Source organism: Hipposideros armiger, unplaced genomic scaffold (assembly GCF_001890085.2).
Source record: "Hipposideros armiger isolate ML-2016 unplaced genomic scaffold, ASM189008v1 scaffold_368, whole genome shotgun sequence".
Classification (NCBI taxonomy): domain Eukaryota; kingdom Metazoa; phylum Chordata; class Mammalia; order Chiroptera; family Hipposideridae; genus Hipposideros; species Hipposideros armiger.
This window is the reverse complement of record NW_017731718.1, coordinates 1,486,768-1,508,050: the sequence shown is the minus strand read 5'-3', so window position 1 is coordinate 1,508,050 and position 21,283 is coordinate 1,486,768. Positions and strand designations below refer to the sequence as shown.

The 21,283-nt window shown below is 36.2% G+C and overlaps 1 protein-coding gene across 14 annotated transcripts in view; it reads right to left on the bottom strand.

Annotated features, from left to right (window-relative positions):
- Window positions 1-21,283, bottom strand: part of RBM26 (RNA binding motif protein 26) — a 91,623-nt gene that overhangs the window by 55,417 nt on the left and 14,923 nt on the right. For all 14 annotated transcript variants that reach the window (XM_019662166.1, XM_019662167.1, XM_019662156.1 and 11 more), the window contains exons 2-3: window positions 2,061-2,179; window positions 1,354-1,490 (exon numbers count right to left, since the gene is read on the bottom strand). In XM_019662166.1, coding sequence (XP_019517711.1) covers window positions 1,354-1,490; window positions 2,061-2,179 — 256 coding nt within the window. The remainder of the gene's footprint in view (window positions 1-1,353; window positions 1,491-2,060; window positions 2,180-21,283) is intronic.

The window sequence follows — 21,283 nt, the reverse complement described above, 5'->3', positions numbered from 1 at the left end:
CGGGCAAAACTTTAAAAAATTATTATCTATCTCTATATGGCATAAGCAGTTGCCAGTACAATATCCATTATCCCTTTCTTCCTTACCAACAGAGCCCATACACTGTTTGGTATGAAATATGCGTTTTAAAATTATGTCTGCTCTTTCCCCTGAAGAGGGAAGTGATATGGGTATTTTGTGTGTGTCTGTGTAACTACATACACATACATGTGTATAAATATGTTCAGACATACAGAGATAAAAATATACTTGACAAAAATATATATTATATATGTATATTACTACATAATAAACGTGTATTATATAATCAGGAAAAAAAAGATTATGAGGAGAAAAAAACAAAGGTCACAACCACATCTTCCACTATACAACAATCTCTCAACAATAATAGCAACTACCATTTACTGAGAGCCTACTACGTGCCACATACTATGCCAGGTGCTTTATAGACATCATGTAACTATTCCTCACAACAACCCTATAGTATTTCCATTTCATATCTGAGTAAACTAATGCTCAGAAAAGTAGTTTTCAATGTCACAAAGAAGTGACTGGTAAAGCCAAAATTTTAACTAAGATCTGTTTGACCTAAAGTTAGACTAACTGCAGAAATAGCTTAACTGTCAATTATTTGTGCTGGAATTAACAGTCTTTAAACATCAAATTGAGGAGATATGATTATTAAACAGGAATGGTAATCTTGAAAAAAGGTTAAAACTTCAAAACCTCTTAAAGTATGAAGTCATTTCCATTGCCCTGTGAAGGTCCTTTTATTTGACCATCTTTAAAATAGTCCCCTACAAAACGCATGTAGGACAGAAGCAAACAGATCTACTGTCAACGCAATTATTTTCATAGAATACCAATAATAAAAGTCCATAGCTGTAAGATACTGTACAGAAAAGAGTTAAAAGCAAGCCTGAGTCTGTTATCCTTAGAAAGACCACTTGCAAAATAGGCCCTTAGCTGGCGTCTGCAAACTTTGATTTCTGGAGGGTTCTATAATTCCTTGATAATAGCTCATTATGCCTGAATTGTTTATGTACACAATATGGTTTATGCTGAACACCTGCCTTCCTCCTGGGAGTTTGGAATTTGGGTATATACTAAGGCAGAAGCAACCTATGTGGCCAGACAGAAATAAAAACCCTGGGCACTGAGTCTGTAACGAGCTTCCCAGGTTCACACATTTTGTCACTACTCATTAAGCACATCCCGTGTGACTCACTCGGAGAGGCCTTTGGAAGCATGCACCTACTGTCCCCCAGACTTCACACCATATCCCCTTTTCCCTTTGCTGATTTTCCCTTTGCTGTTTTTAAAGAACATGTAAAGCTTACCACAAATCCTTACCTCTTCCTTTTTTATATCTTTTTCTTGGTGCTGAAAAAATTCTACCTTCAAGCTTCCTGATGATGGCTGTTCTGGAGGAGGTAGGTAACTCTTTGTATTCACAGCATCAAAAAGTTTTTCCACAAATATCTGTGTCTCTAAAGATATAACCAACAAACCACAGGTTAAAAGACCTTTGCTAAGATATTAATTCTCCACTTAACAGCTTCCTGACCAGTGTGCCATGGCACAAGTCCCATGGTAACACTGATCCATTCAATCTTCAGGGTGATGAGAAGTAGAAAGGCCAGAGCTTCTGGGACAGTCGCTTGCAGCCATGATGAAACCTCCATGTACAACAGCCAGTATGCAAAACACAAATATTACCATTATCTAGATGTTAGCAAAGTGAAAAAAGCAGCAGCACTGGGCTAAACAACACTCAAAGTAGTTTCCTAAGATGTGCTATTTTTGAATAAACAAGCATTCAGTTTTCTTAATCTTTAAAGAAAAAATATCAGCATACTTTAATAAAGAGCATAAGGATGTTAATGAAAGAAAAGGCCTCCTTTATAAATAAGCTATGGATATAATCAGTAATAATACTATTTGTTCAACTTTGTTACAATTAGAACTTGTCTCTTACTGAGTTTCTTCAATAGTGTGGATAATCTCGTTTTTAAATAACTTATTAAAATAAAATGGTCCTTTTACGCCAAACATCTTACCTTTTTGAAGAAATACATCCAGTTGATCAATACATAGTGCTTTTAACTCTTTTTCACTTTTGTCTTTTTTTACCAAAGCGAGAACATATTTTGCTAGGGCTGATGGATCTGCATCACAGCTGAAGGAAAAAAGCGATGTTGAAGAAAGTTTAGCCATAAATTGCATGTCCCACAAATTCCAATTACAAACTGACATAGTAAATATGATAGTTACATGAATTAATATATGCAAAAAGTACCTGGCTCTTGGAAGGCAATAAAGAAATGTAAGTTCTCCCTTAAACTAATATACTTTAAATGATATATGTAAGTCATCATTCAGTATACTTCCAAATATATACAGTAATAGATGTATAAAAAACTTAGTAGACTTTATTATTAAAAAGAAAAATTATAACAAAGTAAAAACAATTTTGAAACATCAAAAACTAATATAATTAGTGAGGTTCCAATCAAAATGCCAAAAGGTTTTTTCTCATCAGAAATAAATAGCCAGGAAAACACAGAGAGTGCAATAAAGGGAAACTTAAAAACATAGCACACTGTGTTATTTAACAACAGAAAAGAAAATCTAGAAATAGACCCAAATATATATAGGAATTTAGATTTTATAATGGTGGCATCCAAATCAATGAGGAAGAGATGAACTATACTACCTACCTGACCCTAATTTCCTGACCCACAGGAATGATAAATGTCATGACATGATAAATATTTGATGTGTTACTACTAACGTAAGTTTTGGGATAATTTATTAGTAATCATGAATCAACTTTTCTCATAGATCTACTTCCATTTATTTACAGAGTTGAAGTGGGTTACTATCCAAACAAGAAGCACAAAAAAAAAAAAAAATCCATTTCAATGGTGCAGGAAAGATTTAAAAAAACTTTTTCCTTGAAATTTACTTCAATATACTTATACTAATGAATTTTTAAATATACACTAAATAATTTATGGAAAATTAACATTTTCATGTCATAATGAGCACAGAAATACTTAGATCTGTTATGAAATAAGCATGAAGTAATGGGACAATAACGTCATGATGTATTTGTCTATAGATATAATTGGCAATCTGGTAAAACTCCATGAGAGACCATAAAATAATACTTATTCATGTTAAGTAACTTGAATAAGCAAAATCAACTTAACAATAACCTAACTAGATACCAAGCTAAACATATTTCAGTTTACTGGAAATCACTGTAATGCATAACACTATCACTGTGTTATATACTGCTTCATTGAAATTGCTGTTAAGAAACAAATTCAGACATTCTACATTGAGTCACCAAATATTAAAATTTGATTCAACATTGGTTTGATTGTTTTGGGGATTTTTCAATTTAATAATGGCCTTTCTAATGATGTAACTGTTACTTTACATTTACATTACTAAACTAAACACCAAATCTGTTCCATTCCCACTCCATTATTTTTTAAACAGGGCACTTTAACAGTGGATTAAAATGTTAGCAGCTAAAACTATGGAGAAAGACCTTTGTGATTTTTATAATTAATATAGTCTATGAACGACAGTTTTATAAAACAACACAATAGAATTCCTGAACAATCTTTGCTCAAACAACTTCTTTAGGAAGCAATTTGAATCAAATCAAGAACCAATAAAAGTCACAACCACAACAAATCAAAACTACCATATACAAAAATTTTAATGCATCAGGTAGTCTGAAAGGCAAATAGATTACTTTTTAAAATGTGTTAGAGTGCAAATTATATACTATAGGGTTTATAATTTCACATTTAAAAGCAAAACAGGTAAATTTGTATTCAAGAGGTAATTTTTCTTAAGTCCTATAAGAAGTCATTTCCATTATTTATTTCAATATTTTTTGGGGAAAAAAAGAATAAAGGTATGTACTTGTAAATTATAGCCTACTAAAAAAATAATCTGAACCACAAAGTTTAATAATATACCCAAATGTTATGGATCAGGGACAAGCAAAATAAGTAGTGTTCTCTTTTCTACTTGTCTTAATTAAAAGTGCCAATGCTACATCATCTGAACATCTAGCAATGATAATCTGCTATGCAAAATTAATGATGTAAAGCGTATAAATTACCTAATCAAAAGAAAACTATATTCACGTAAAAGGTTACTTTTAAAAAATGGTATCCATGGCAAACAAGACTGTTCTTTAGGTACTTGACTACACCAGTTACCACTGCCGAAAATAGGTTTGTGATTTGAATGACATTATCTTGTTAGAGCTAGAATATACCCTCCTTCTGCTATACTGCTAGCATTCTGGAAATGTGTGAAAGAAAAGTGGGGCTGAAATCTTTCAGACCAGAGAGAGAAACAAAAAAACAAAAACAGATTTTAAAAATGTTTAAGGACAAAGAAATACTACTGAAAATGACAGACATCATTCCACCTTAGAAAACAGGCCAAATTCCCACTGCTTCCATATTTCATAAGTACTTAGCCCAGCAAAAACAATCTGCCAACAAAGCATGATTCTAACCACACAGTACTTATAAGAAAGTCTCCCAAAAGAACTAAATTTTCTTAATACTTAAAATAACATGAATCAAATCTGCCCTAACATAAAGGCTATAATTGCTACTACTAACACACTCATACTATCAGTTTTTATTTTTTAATCTAGGATTTTCAAAATAGTAATGAGACAGTAAAAAAAGCTAACACTCCAGTACAATATTTCAAAAAGAAGTTTTAATTACAGAAGGTATATAATGTTTCCAACCCCCAACCCACCTTTTTTTTTTTTTTTTTTTTTTGTATTTCTGGCTAATTTTGCTTGTTTTTCCTTTCAAATTAACTTTATATTCAGCTTGTCTAATGGCAAAGTAAAAAGAGATTAATGGTGAAAAGAAAAAACAAAAAGAAGTTAGTATTGTTTTGCTCAAGTTTCTTAGAGGCTTTAGAATTCAGTAGAAGATAACTGATGAAATTTAACCAAAGCTTCCATTTTCAGTAATCTTGAGAAGGAGGAGCTGGAGGTGGCAGTGGGAATTTAAAATTAAATTTAAATATGTTAACTCAGTAACTTTAGAACATGGATATACACCCACATCTGTTCCTTCCAAATTTTCACTTTGTATTCAAAAAAAATATCTAACTTGCATCAGCCATATTTTCTGTGCTTAGAATTATTCTTTTAAAAACCCCAATTACATTGCAACAAATTTAATATATACATTGAAAAATTCAATTGCTGTAGTTTATTATACAACTTCATTCAATTCAAATAAGGAGGTAAAAATAGATTATTTGTATGTAGCAATCAGTTACAGCAAAGGTTACTCATTGAGAAATACCACACCACTTCATTCTACAAAAATCACCACCACAAAATAAGCATATATAAACATGATCCATCCATAAGCATCATAGAAACCACTTCTTATCGCTAAAAAAGCTTATCACAGTACATGTAATTATAACACTGAAAACTATTCAGTCAGTTCCTTCATTTCCCTGTATTACCACCCCAGGAAATAGCAATGATTCCTTATTACCTTGATAACAGTGGTTCTCAAACTTTTCAGTCTCAGTATCTCTTTACACTTTAAAGATTATGAAGAACTCCCAAGCACTTTTATTTCAAAGGGTTATATCTAACAATATTTATCATATTAAGAAATAAAATTGGGAAACTTTAAAATAATTAAATAAATCCATTACAATTTAACATAAATAACCCCCATTTGGGGGAGGGGTAATCAAAAGGAGAAAATTATTGGCACAAATAAATGGGAAGTCCAATGGTGGGGCTAACGTTAGGCACAGCTGGATCCAGGATTTAAATGATGACACCAGGACCCCCTCTTTCCATTCTGCTTTCCCTGGAATTTGCTTCATTTGCAGGCAGGCCCTCTCCATGTAGCAATAAAGATGGCCCACAGCAGTACCAGGCTTACGAGTACATTATTCTGGAAGCTAGAGAAGCCAGAGAAAGGGGCCTGCCCTTCCCTCCCCTGGCATCATACTGGTCCTTAAAAACGATTCATGTTCCCCAGAGCGGGCCACAACATCATTTCAGAGCAAGGATGGGCAGAGTTCCATGAATAAACCTCACTGGAAACGAAATAGCCTATTTTTTAATGAAAAAATAATTGTATTTCCACAACAAAATAAATTTTAGTGAGAAGACTGACAATGTTTCACATTTTTTGCAAATACCATTAATGTCGGGCTTAGAAGATGGACTGATTCTAATATTTACTTTTACTCATACATTCAATGTGCTGTGATATGCTGTTCTGGTTGAAATATATGAAGAAATCTGGTCTCACACAGATATACAGTTGGAAAAGTAGGGACTTCATAGACACTGTGAAATATGAAATGGTCTCAGGAAAGTCCAGGAATCCTTATACCACACTTGAGAACCACTGTTTTAAACTTTAGAAGATTTTAATTGTCTAATTCAAAGACAAAGTCAATTTTCATCTTCTCAAAGGTAGGACCCAATAATCAGATTGTAAAACTCTATGCTCTTCAGCGCAAAGAGCACAGCCCAAATGGCAAACTGAGCACAGATAGGTATGGTCATGCCACAGAACTCTCTCTTAAAAGAAAAGTGGAACTACAAACGAAATGCTGACGTGGCAGCCCACAACAAAACCCCACATTCAGTATGTTTTAAATTCCAAATCATAGCTCTCTGGGACAGGGTTCTGCCTTCCAAAGGCCATCTGAACTGAACTCCAAAACCCCAGGGGTTTTCAGATTTATAGTCTGGTGTTATCATATTCTCTTCATTAATTGGTAATCCTGGGTTACTATTCTATTTCTCTAGGCTTCAGTTTTCTCCTTTTTAAAACAAAGCCACTGAACCATATGATTTGGGGGGGGGGAAGTGATCATTTTTAGGTATAAAAACTAAGCTTTCACCATCATTGTACTCCCTCCCTCCTCTTATTCCCAGGAACTTTTAGTTAACTGAACTTTAAAATAATTAAGTATGTAATAATTTTGTTTTACCTCTAGGTCTTTCTCAAGAGCCATAGAATCCCCCTTTCTGACACTCATGAGCAAATTTTGAAACTTTGGGAGGGATAAATAATAACTAAATTCTACTAAGTAGAAACATTTTATATATTTCTCCTACACTGGCAGCCCTTAAGATCTGTACATATTTCTACCACTGTTAAATTGTTACCACCGGTATGCTTGTCTGTTTCTCCAATGGGGATGATAGGTAACCATGCCTTACCTTTTCCTCAGACCAAATCACAAGGTGTACTAATTATCACATTAGATAAGAGCATACTAAATCACAGGGCATATCAACCAAAAGTCACACAAAAAACAACTCTCAGCTTGGTCAAATACAATTATGACAAATTTAAAAGTCCAAGTTCAAAGTTCTATCACACGTATGAAAAAAAAAGTCAATAAATATGTCTCCAGCATTGTGACAAGTCCTTCCTGGTTGCCTTTTCCTTCCATATCCTGAGTGCTGAGATGGCCCTCATATATACTCAGTACATATGTTCTAAGAACATTACCTTCCCTGTTTCTACTTCCTTCCAAAGTCCCAATTCAGGCATTTCATAACTCATTCTTAAAGCTTGGATTAAAAAACACTAACTAGTCTTCCTTGTCTCCAAAATGCTATCTAATCAAACTTCCACACACCATAGCATCATTCTTAAAAATAGATCTGATCCCCTGCTTTAAAAAATCTTCCCCAGTACCATATAAACTAGTCCTCAAAATGTCCAAACATTCCAACATGGCAATAAAACTTCTTAATGTTAAACCAACAAAGGCTAGCAGGATTCAAAAACCTCTTCCTAACCATAATGAAGTTATAACTCCTCAAAGAACTTAACTGTTCTTCCAGTTTTGGCTATTTAATGCCATCAAAAGCTTCAAAACTTTAAAACAATCCAATGTGAGATAGTACATGGAAAACTGCAAGTTTATGAAATAGTTTTCAAAATGGGGTCAATCTCTTTCACGGTCTGCCTGTTACAAAGAATTAAACTTTTTAAAAAGGTAAAATAAGTACTCATGATATCATTAAGGAAGCTATTAAAAACATATAATAATGGTCACATTTGACAATTTCTTATAAAATGCCTCAAAAAGGTCCTAAGTTTAGGTGTCAAAGTACTTGCTGCATTTAAAACTATATTACAACGTGACAGCATCACTGCGCCTAGTCATTCCCTTTTTCTCTCCCCTTTGATTTACACCTCATCAGACATTCGTGATTGAAAAAAACAAACAAAAAATCCCAAATGCCTCTACACAGCATATTAGGACATCCAAAAGATCCATCCACCTGTGTACCTGAAAGTGGGTGGATTAGACCACAGACAGGCGCAGAGCCAGTCAGTGATGGCAGAAAAGGCCAAGGCCAGTACAGCAGAGAGCCAACACAACCTTTCTGGCAGAGAGGTGGAGGGTGACGGCAACGGTGTGTTGGGGTTTGCACTGGCCTGTGTGTTGGGGTTTGCACTGGCCGTGGTAAGTGCTGCAGCTGGGGGGACCAGTTGCTCTCTCTGAAGGGAGACTGCAGTGACTGGGGGGAGGGAAAGGGAAGAAGGCAGACAAAAAGAACTGAAGGCAAGTGTCTCCTGCTGTCTGCCCCAGGAAGCAAAAGGACCACCCTCCCCCACACTCAGACCCCTCCATTTGAGGATCCGCTACTGGGCCATGGACATGCCCAAAACCCCAAATGCTAAGTACATACCTCCCCTGGCCCTCATGCCACCCTTTGCTTTTTACTCTGTTAATGCCAGCACTATCCACCTTAGCAGCAAGTCAGCTCCAGTAAAACAAAAACTTGGGCTATAGTGCCATCTTCTAAAAACAAAAGAAAGGCTCCTAATTACCAACCTGTTGAAATGTTACAAACAAAGCATTGCATAAAGAAAAGTATTCTCTACTTCAAATGTGGCAGTAGAGGAACTTCTCATTAAACACCACAAATCTGGGTAATATGGTATTCACAAAAAGAAAATAATTTTCTATCAAATAAACCCAAAGACATAAATTCTGTGATCTAACTAATAATTAAATGATACAAAGTAATTCAGAGAACTACAAGAAAACTCAGGAAGGCAATACAATGATCTCAGTAATAAAATTAATGAACAGAGGAGTACTTTACCAAAGAGAATGAAATTCTAAGAACCAAACAAATTCTGGAGCTGAAAAACTCAATAAATGAGACTTTAAAATACATTAGAATGCATTGGAAACAGATCACATGGAAAAGAGAATTAGCAAACTGTAGTACAGAATTATAGAAACAGTTCAGGTGGAAAAGAAGCGAGAATAAAGATTTTAAAAAGTGAAGAAACTCTATGAGAAATACCTGACTCCATTAGAAAAGCCAATATAAGAATGATGGGTATCTCAGAAGCAGAAGGGAGGAAGAAGAGAGCAGAGAGTGCATTTAAAGAAATAATAGGGGAGAAGTTCCCAAAACTGGGGAAGGAGCTGGAAATACAAGTTTACAAAGCTAACAGACACCTTATTATCTTAACACAAAAAGACCTCCAAGACATATTATATTAAAACTCTCAAAAGTCAACGATAAACAAAGAGTTTTAAAGGCAGTTGGTGGGGTGGAGACAGTAACCTACAAAAGTACCCCCATTAGGCTATCAGCAGATTTCTCAGCAGAAACTCTGCAGGCCAGGAGGCGGTGGAATGACAGGTGCTGCATAACGTTTTGGTCAACGATGGACTGCATTCACAATGGTGGTTCTACATGATTATAACGCAGCTGAAAATGGCTATTGCCTAGAGACATCATAGCCAAAGCAACACAAAGATTGCAAAGTTCAACAAGACTGTTGCTGAGATGGCTAACAACTTTAACCTGAGTATGGCTCCCCGAGGATGGCACTGAGGAGCTCCTAGAGCCGGTTACTGAGGAATCAACTAATGAGGAACGCATAGCTGAAGAAGAGGCAAGAAAAAAAGGAAAATAAGAAAAACCCTCAAGAAATTTCAGTGAAAAGTTTAGCAGAATCTTTTTCAGACTTCAACAAGCTCCTTAAAAAGTTCGAAAATATCACTGAAAGGTTTTCATTAATAGAGAGGGATGTTCATGGCACATTATCTGCTTACAAGTGAATCTATGATGGAAAAAAAAAAGAAGAGCTACGCAAATCACCATGGGCATACTTCTGAAAAGAGAGACACCTCAACAAAAGCCTCAGGCGGGTCCTTCAAGAGGTTCCAGAAGAAGGCTTTGTTATCACAGGAGAGGACAGCTCCATGCCTGTTACTGCCCCTGAGAACCCTCCAATGGGACAACATGTGGAGATGGAAGACAGTACTACTGATGATCCTGACTCTGTGTAGGCCTAGGCTAGTATGTGTTTGTGTCTTAGTTTTTAACAAAAAAGCTTCAAATGCAAAAACAAACAAACAAAAAGAAAACATTAAAAACATTTTAAATAGAATAAAGTTTATAGATATAAAGAAAAAAATATTATGTACAATGTGTTTGTGTCTTAGGCTAAACGTTATTATAAAAGGGCCAAAAAGTAAAAAAATTAACAAGTTTATAAAATGCAAGTTACATACAGTAAGCTCAAATTTATTATTGAAGAAAGTATTTTATACAAATTTAACCTAGCCTAGGTGTACAATGTTTAAGAAGTCTCAGTAGTGCACAGTACTACCCTAGGCCTTCATATTTCTCACCCTCACTCACTGACTCACCCAGAGCAACTGCTAGTTGGGCAAGCTCCATTTTGGTAAGTGCCCTTATGGGTTTACCCTTTTTTATCCTTTATAGCATATTTTCACTGTACCTTTTCTATGTTTAGATATTTAGATACACAAACACCACTGTGTTACAACTGCCTACAGTATTTTCAGTAGTAACATGCTGTATAGCCTATGAGCTACAGGCTACACTATCGAGTCTGGGTGTGTAGAATGCTATACCATCTAGATTTACGAAGTGATGTTTACACAATGACAAAATCGCCTGACAACACATTTCTCAGGACACATCTCCATCATTAACCGATGCATGACTGTATTCAAAATATTGATAGATAAAACTTCCAGCCAAGAATACTCTATCTGGTACATTATCCTTCAGATATGAAAGAGAAAGGCTATCCCAGACAGACAAAAGCTGAGGGAATTCACCACCACTAGGCCTGCCTTACAAAAAATGATAAAAGGAGCTCTTCAAGCTGAAACAAAAAGAAAAAAGCACACTAAACTTTGATTAATAGCCAGAATTAGAATATGGTGACTCTTTTTTAGAACAGCATATTAAACAATTAACCACTGCATAAGGGTTAAAGAGTGTGAAAAACAGTTTTACAACTAAGTAACAAAATCACAGCATAAAGAGATTTGTGACATGAAAAATATAAAGGTGAAGAGTAAAAGGATGAAACCTTTATAGGCAAATAAAGATAAATCATGATCAGCAGAAAAAAAAGACTATGAGATGTTTTATATAAACCTCATGGTAACCACAAAGGAAAAATACACAGCAGACAAAATATTTTAAAAGGGGAGACTGCGCAAATCTCTATGGAAAACAGTTACCATATAGCCCAGCAGTCCCTGTTCTGGGCAGCTACCCAGAAAATTTGAAAACACTTGTTCATAAATATATACAGGGTGGGAAAATTAAGTTCGTGAACTCATGCTAGAAAAAGTGCTACATACCTCACTGCTGAATATCACTATGGTTACCTTCGAAGTACTCCCCTTGGAAGCTATGCACCAATGCCAGCACTTAGGCCACCCTTCAAAGCAATTTTGAAACTCTTCCTGGAATGGCCATCAGAGCTGTCATCGTATTACCCTTAATGTTCTGAATGTCATCAAAATGTCTTTCTTTCAATATTTCCTTTATCTTCGGGTAAAGAAAGAAGTCATTGGGGGCCAGATCAGGTGAGTAGGGAGGGCGTTCCAATACGGTTACTATTTGTTTACTGACTAAACACTTCCTTACGGACAGTGCCTTGTGAGCTGGTACACTATCGTGATGCAAAAGCCATGAATTGTTGGTGAAAAGTTCAGGTCATCTAACTTTTTCATGCAGCCTTTTCAGAACTTCCATGTAGTAAACTTGGTTAACTGTTTGTCCAGTTGGTACAAATTCATAATAAATAATCCCTCTGATATCAAAAAAAGTTAACAATATCGTTGCAACCAGTTCTCAAACTTGATTGTCAGACCTCGTAGGTATCCTTATGCTCATTGCAGCATTATTCACAATAGCCAAGACATGGCAACAACTAAATGTCCTTCAACCAATGACTGGATAAAGAAGATATGATACATTTGTACAATAGAATACTACTCAGGCATAAAAAAAAAAAAGATGAAATATTGGCATTTGTGACAACATGGAAGGACCTTGAGAGTATCATGCTAAGTGAAATAAGTCAAACAAAAAAGGAAAAGAAGCACATGATTCCACTCATATGTTCAATATAAAACAAAAAGCAACAAACAAACTCATAGACACAGACAACAGTATGGTGGTTACTAGAGAGGGGGAGTGGGAGGAGGGTGAAGATAATGGGGGTCAAATATATGGTGACAGAAGGGGACTAGACTTTGGTGGTGAGCACATAACATAATGTATTATAAAATTGTACACCTGTAATTTATGTTAACAAATGTTACCCAATAAATTTAAAAAAGAAAATTTTATACCTCAAGAAACTAGAAAAAGAACATCTTAAACCCAAAGTTACTGGAAGAAAGAAAATAATGAGCTGTGTGGAAATAAATGAAACAGAGGCCAGAAAAATAGAAAGGATAAAAAATTCTAGGAGCTGGTTCTTAAAAAAGATAAACAAAACTGACAAATTCTTAGACCAAGAAAAAAGACTCAAATAAATAAAATTAAAAATGAAAGAGGAGACATTACAACTGATACTACAGACATACACAGAATTATAAGAAACTACTTTGAACAATTATATACCAACAAATTACATAATATAGAAGAAATAGCCATTTTTAGACACACACAACCTACCAAGACTGAATCAGGAATAGAAAATCTAAACAGATCAATAACAGTAAACAGATTGAATCAGTAGTAAAAAAACAAAACAACAACAAAAAACTCTCAACACAGAAAATTCCAGGACGAGATGGCTTCACTAGAAAATTCTACCAAACATTTAAAGAATTAACACCAATCCTCAAACTCTTCAAAAATATTGAGAAGAAAACAATTCCAAACTCATTTTATGAAGTCAGCATTACTCTGATACCAAAAACAGATAAAGATACCACAAGAAAACTATATACCAATATCTCTGGTGACCATAGATGCAAAATATTAGCAAACCGAATTCAAGAACACATTCAAAGGATTATACATCATGACCAAGTGAGATTTATCCCTGGGATGCAAGGATGGTTCAACATACTCAAATCAATAAATGTAATGTAGGGCTGGCTGAGTGGCTCGGTTGGTTAAGAACAGGATCGCCGGTTCAATTCCCACATGGGCCAGTGAGCTGCGCCTGAGCTGAGCTGCTGAGCTGCCAACAAGTGGCAGGATGGCTTAACAGGTGAGAGCACATGCTCCTAACAACAAGGTTGCCAATTTGACTCCTGCATGGGACGGTGGCTATGCCCACCCGCAACTAAGATTGAACATGGCACATTGAGCTGAGTGGCCATGAGCTGCCAACGGGCGTCCGGATGGCGACTGGACTTGGAGCTGAGCTAGCTGCGCCCTCCATAACTAAGATTTAAGGACAACAACTTGGCTGTTTCCCTTCCCCAATTTGCCAATAAAATCATTTAAAATGACAAACCCACAGCTAAAAATTATACTCAATAGAGAGAAAATGAAAGTGTTTCTCCTAAGATCAGGAACCAAGCAAGAATGCCCACTCTCACCACTCGTTTTCAAAACAGAAATCCTATCAATGGCAGTTAGGCAAGACAAAGAAATAAAAGGCATCCAAATCGGAAAGGAAGAAGTGAAACTGCCATTATTTGCTTATGATACAGCCGAAGAATCAGTCAAAAAACTGTTGGAATTAATCAGTGGTTTCAGTACAGTACCATTCAGAAATCAACTGAAATCAACATTCAGAAATCAACTGCATTCTTTTACAATAATGATGAAGCATCTGAAAAAGACATTAAAAAAAAATTCCACTCACAATAACATCAAAAACAATACACTTAGGAATAAATTTCACCATGTAAGTAAAAAATCTATACAATGAAAATTAGAAAACTTTGCTGAAAGACACTGAAGTAGACACAAACAAATAGAAAGACATCCTATGTTCGTGGGTCTGAAGAATATTGTTAAAATGGCCATACTGCCCAAAGTCAACTAAAGATTCAATGCAATATCCATCAAAATACCAAAGCATTCTTCACAAAGAAAAAAAAATCCTAAAATTTGTGTGGAACCACAAAAGACCCCAAATTATCAATCCTGAGAAAAAAAGAACATAGTCGGAAGTATCATGCTTCCAGATGTCAAACTTTAATACAAAGTCATAGTAATAAAAACAGTATGGTACTGGCACCAAAATAGATACACTGACCAATGGAACAGAACAGAAAGCCTAGCATCTATGGTCAACTAATACACAATAAAGGAAGCCAGAACACCCAATGGAGAAAGGATATTCTTTTCAACAAATAGTGCTGGTAGGACTGGAGAAACACATACAGAACCATGAAACTGGGCCTCTATCTCACACAACTGACAGAAATTAACTCAAAATGGATCAGAAACTTAAAAATAAAACCAAACACCATAAAACTTCAAGCTCATCAATACTAGTCTTGGCAATAATTTTTGGGCATGACACAAAAAGTACAAACAAAAATATCAACAAATGGGACTCTACATTAAACTCAAAAGCTTTTACATAAACAAGAGAAGCAATTAACAAAATGAAAAACCTACAGAACGAAAGAAAATTTTTGCAAACCATGTATCAGATAAGGGATTAATATCCAAAATATAAAGAACTCAGTTAACTCAATAACAACAACAATAATTAAACAATCTGATTATAAGCAACCAAATAGCCATTACCCTGAAGAGGACATCAAAATGGTCAACAGACAAATGAAAAGATGCTTAACATCACTAATCCAAAAAATTCAAATCAAACCCACAATGACACATCACCTCACACCTGTTGGCATCAAGAAGACTAAAGACAACAGGTGCTGGAGACGATGTGAAAAAGGAATCCTTATACACTGTTGGTAGGATTGTAAACTGATCCAACCACTATAGAAAACAATATGAGGTTCCTCAAAAAAATATAATAGATCTACCATATGATCCAGCAATTATTCTTCTGGGTATATACTCAAAGAAAATAAAAACAGGATTTCAATGCAATATATGCATTCCCATGTTTATTGCAGCATTACTCACAATGCCAAGATACGAAACAATACAAATGCCCATTAACCGATGAATGGATAAAATAGATGTGGTACATACCAGGTCAGACAATTAAGTTCGCAAACTCATTGCAACGATGTTGCTAACCTTTTTTGATATCAGAGGCATTATTCATTATGAATTTGTACCAACTGGACAAACAGTTAACCAAGTTTACTATTTGGAAGTGCTGAAAAGGCTTCCCAAGGGCAGTACTTCAAAGGTGACCATAGTTATATTCAGCAACAAGGTATGTAGCACTTTTTCTAGGATGAGTTCGCGAACTTAATTGTCAGATGTATGCAATTTATTTTGAAATAAATCAAAGGAAGAAAGTGGTAAGTGGGCCGGCCGAGTGGCGCAATGGTTAAGAACTGGCTTGGGATGCCAGAGGGCCCCGGTTCGGATCCCACATATGAGGGCCAGTGACACTGCCCTCTACAGCTAAGATGCTGAACAACAGCTCAACCTGGAGCTGGGCTGCCATGAGTTGCCAGGGACGGCGTAGGCTGCAGCCCCTGTGGCAGTGGGTTGCCATGGGCTACCGTGTGTAGCCAGCAGCCAGCGTGAGCGGCCAGCAGCCGCAGTGAGCGGCCTTCCAGAAGCCGGCGACTGATCTGCCTCGCCTGGGAAGAGCGCAATGATGGTGCCAACTTGGGCCAGTGAAGCAACGTCCTCCACAACTAGACTGAAGAACAAAACAACAGCAACTTGTCTGTTCCCCTTCCCCCAATTCCCCAGCGTTGTTCCCATCCCCCAATTCCCCAATAAAAATCTTAAAAAAAAGACAGGAAATGTTTATAAAAAAAAAAAAAAAGAAAGAAAGTGGTAAGTATGCTATTGGGTCGTCGGGAAAGTCATGACGCATTTTTGCATTGAAAAACATAGAAGAGTATGTCATGATTTTCCCGACGACCCAATAAAATGTTAATGGCAGAATCTAAGTGATATGTGTGTGTCACTATAAAATTCTTTCAACTTTTCTGTGTATTTGAAGTTTTTCATTATATTGTAAAATGTTGTAAGGGGAAGAGAATCGAGCAAAATCAACCAGGAAAATGCTAAAAACAAATAATAGTGACTGGGAACTAACCTTAGTAGGAATTATAAATCACCAAAATCTGAGAGTGTAGTCTAATAGACATAGATCAATGTAATGAATAAGAAGTCTAGAATAAACCCAAATATGTTTAATAATTTAGTATATAATGAATGTGACATCTCAAATCATTAGGAAAACATGGATTATGTAGCAATTGTGTAGGGATAACTTTGTGTACACCTGAATAAAAATAAACCAATACAGCTAGATCCACACTTCATACCTGACACTCAAACATTCATTTCAGGTAGATAAAAGTTTTAAGTGTTAAAAATAAGATCATAAAGGACAAGGATGATACCACTAGACAACTCTGAAGACAATGAGTGACGTGGTTCAATTTCCGGCTCATTGACTTACTGTGCTAAGTCCACTGATACACTGGCACATAGTAAGCGCTATTAGTGATTGTTATTGCTATATTATCATTATTATCAGTATCTTCATCTCAGAATGGGGAAGGTTCTTCAGACTATGATACAAAACACAGAGACCATGAAAGAAAGGGTAAATCTAACTACAAAAAGTATTTCTATATTTAAAAAATTACCATAAGCAAAATCAAAACATAAATGTCCATATGGGGAAAGAGCTGCTGTCCATATCAGTTTTCTTAAAATATGAAAAGTACCTACAAATCCACTTTTTAAGAAACCAATAATGCAACAGAAAAACTAAACAGGGTATGAAAAAGCAACTGACAGGGGAAAAAACTATATACCTATACACTGTTACAATTAATAAAAATTGCCAAATCTAACTATAAGACAAATGCACATTAAAACTACATTAGAAGTTCCACTTCTGGTTGGATGTGGGAAATCACAAGAGACCAATGCTCTCATCCTAATAACAATAAAACAAAACAGTTAAGCTACAAAATCATGGTATTTTTAAAAGCCCAAAGAGATGAGGACACAAGAAAATAAAAAAACTAAACACCAGCGGTGACAAGCCCTTTATAAGAGAAAAGAAAGCATGATTACTCTTATCTCTGGTGGAAAGACAGAAAGAAGAGAAATCTGCCATAGATGGAGGGAAAAAGGAAACAGTCAAATTGTTCACCATCATTTAACAATCATATATGGATTATCAAGACAGATTAGAATCACAAGGGCTTTCAGCTACAAAGTGAGTCTACAACCATTCATTAACACTTACCAGTCAAAAAGTCAGGAGTGGTTCTGGAGGCAGAGAAGGGAGAACTAGAAGAGATCTGCCAAAGCACCCCCAACTTTCAACCAACAAAGTCTGGGAGTGGCACAGGAGGGCTGAGCAAATCTCTTCCAGGCATCCCAAGCCTTCACAGAGAATTGGGTGATTACCCTACAAAAGACAAGTGAAGGAACAACAAAACAACAATGCTGAAAAATAGCTACAAAAGTAATGAAAGCTGGAGGTGAGACTAAAGAGATCTCCTCAGAACAAAGAGATATCACCAACTGAAAAAACAGGGCTGTGAAGCAAGAAATGATCATTCATCAAGCTGGGAGCCAGGAGGTCAAGTGCAGGCAGGTATGCAGAATCTTGTTATTGCTCAGATTCCAGGCCCCACGATAGGGAAAATCCTGATCCTGCCCTCAAAACATTAGAAGCCAATGGTGAACTGAATCAAAGTAAAGTTTTTACAAAGCCCAGAACCAGGTCAACTACAGAGCAACTGACTCAGCTTCCACTGTAGAGGCATAACAAAAGAAAGAGCATGCCCCTTAATGAAGATAAATTTACTTACTTTTGTCTCCACCTCAATGTTCTTTTACACAAAATGTTCACTATAAGATCAAATAACAAGGAACACAAAATAGAAGAAAAAAGTGATCCATATGAGAAGAAACAGCCAATGGAAGCATACCCAAAGATGGTCCAGATTATAGAATTATTTGACAGACTTTTAAATAACTATGATAAAAATGCTAAAGAATGTATTAAAGCATGTGGACAATATGCATAAGGAAATAGGCAATTTCAGCTAATACACAAACTATTACAAAGAGTCAAATGGAAAAACCTAGAAATGAAAAATATGATATCAGAAATAAAGAATTCTGCTTCAGCAGACTGGATTCCATAGAGAGAGAGAAAAAAACAACAACAATAAACTTGAAGACAGGAAAACAGAAAATATCAAAACCAAAAGCAAAGGGACAGAAGTAATTTTTAAAAACATATCTGAGATATATGGGACAGATCACACAATCTAACATACAAGTAGCTAAAGTCTCAGAAAAAGAAGAAAAATGAGGCAGAAAAAAAATGTCTGAAGACATAATACCAAGGCCTTCCGAAAACTGATGAGACATCAAAACAAAGATCCAAACTGGCAACACCAAGCAAGATAAAGCACATTCATGTGTACACTCCCCTACATACAAACGACCCTAAACATATCATAGTCAAACTGCTGGTTAAATAAAAAGAATCAAATCTAAAAAGTAGTCAAAGAGAGAAAAAGACATATGTTACATACAGGAAAACAAAGGCTCAAATGACAGCTGATTTCTCGCCAGAATCAAAAGAGGACAGCAGGGATTGAACATCATAAAACAGCTGAAAGAAAGGTATAAAACCAATGATCTAAGTTCCACCTTAACAAAGAGGAAGATAAGCCACCAAATTAAATAAAAGTAGACAGAAAAAAAGGAAAAAGGAAAAGTATTGAAATAGAAAACAGGAGGGAAAAAAAATCAACAAAGCTACTAACACTGTTCTTGGAAAAGATGAACAAAATCACACTACTAGCAAAACTGGTCAAAAAAATAAAAGAGTAGGGCCGGCCGAGTGGCGCGATGGTTAAGAACTCGCTTGGGATGTCAGAGGGCCCCGGTTCGGATCCCACATATGAGGGCCAGTGAACACTGCCCTCTACAGCTAAGATGCTGAACAACAGCTCAACCTGGAGCTGGGCTGCCATGAGTCGCTGGCGATGGCGTAGGCTGCAGTCCCTGTGGCAGTGGGTTGCCATGGGCTACTGTGTGTAGCCAGCAGCCAGCGTGAGCGGCCAGCAGCCAGCGTGAGCGGCCGTCCAGAAGCCGGCGACTGATCTGCCTCGCCAGGGAAGAGCGCAATGATGGTGCCAACTTGGGCAAGTGAAGCAACGTCCTCCACAACTAGATTGAAGAACAAAATGACAGCAACTTGTCTGTTCCCCTTCCCCCAATTCCCCAGCACTGTTCCCATCCCCCCAATTCCCCAATAAAAAATCTTTAAAAATAAAAAAATAAAAAAATAAAAAAAATAAAAGGGTAAAATTACCAACATCTGATATAATTTTTAAAAGGGGAGGGGGAGCACAATAGAGCCTATAGACATTACATGAATAATAAGGCAACAATGCAAATTTTATGTTAATAAATTTGGTAATTTATGAGAAAAATCCTTGAAAAACATAAACTGCCAAAAGTGACACAGGAAACAGAATATCTAGATAGCGCTATACCTATTAAAGAACCTGATTTTGTAATCAAAAACCCACCACACAATGAAACCTTCAATCCCAGTTGGTTTCATCAGTGAAGTTTATCAATCATTTTAAGGAAAAAATAATACTAATCCTAAATAAAGTTTTTCAGAAAAAAGAACAGAGTATTTCCCCACTTGTTTTAATAAGGTCATCATAACCTTAATTCCAAAACTAGACAAAGACAATACAAGAAAAGAAAAACACAGATAATCCTCATAAACAGAAGCAAGAATTCCTAACAAAATATTAGCAAACCAAATCCAGCAATATTTATAAAAAGGACAAAATGTCATGACCAAGCAGGATTAATCTCAGGAATCCAAGGATGGCTTAACACTTGAAAACCAATCCATATAATATAAAGTATTAACAGAAAAAGAGAGAAAGCCCCTATGCTCACTTTAATAAATGTAGAAAAATAATTTGACAAATTCAACACCCTTTAATGACAAAAACACTCAGCAAATTAAGAATACAAGGGGGGCCGGCCAAGTGGCGCGATGGTTAAGAACTGGCTTGGGACACCAAAGGGGCCGGTTCGGATCCCACATATGAGGGCCAGTGACACTGCCCTCTACAGCTAAGATGCTGAACAACAGCTCAACCTGGAGCTGGGCGGCCCATGAATCGCCGACGACGGTGTAGGCTGCAGCCCCCTGCTGCATCGGGTTGCCATGGGCTACCGTGTGTAGCCAGCAGCCAGTGTGAGCGGCCGTCCAGAAGCCGGTGACTGATCTGCCTCGCCCGGGAAGAGCGCAATGATGGTGCCAACTTGGGCCAGTAAAGCAACGTCCTCCACAACTAGACAGAAGAACAAAACAACAGCAACTTGTCTGTTCTCCTTCCCCCAATTCCCCAGAGCTGTTCCCATCCGCCCAATTCCCCAATAAAAATCTTAAAAAAAAAGAATACAAGGGAATTTTTTCAACCTGGTAAAAGACAGTTATAAAAAAATCATATAATACTGAAACATTATTCTTGTAAGACTGGGAACAAGACAAGGATGTCCACTCTTACCACTTTGATTTAACTTGTACTGTAGTTCCCAGCCAGTGTAATAAGAAATGAAGGCATAAAAAAAATTTTTTTTTAAGTAAAAAAAAATCACTAAAGTAAAACTATCATTATTCAGAAATGACATGACTGGTACAAGAAAACATCAAAGAATCTATACAATAACTACTAGAATTAATAAGTGTACTTAGTAAAGTTGCAGAATACAAGGTCAATATGCAAACATCAATTTTATTTCTATACACTAAACAACAAACAT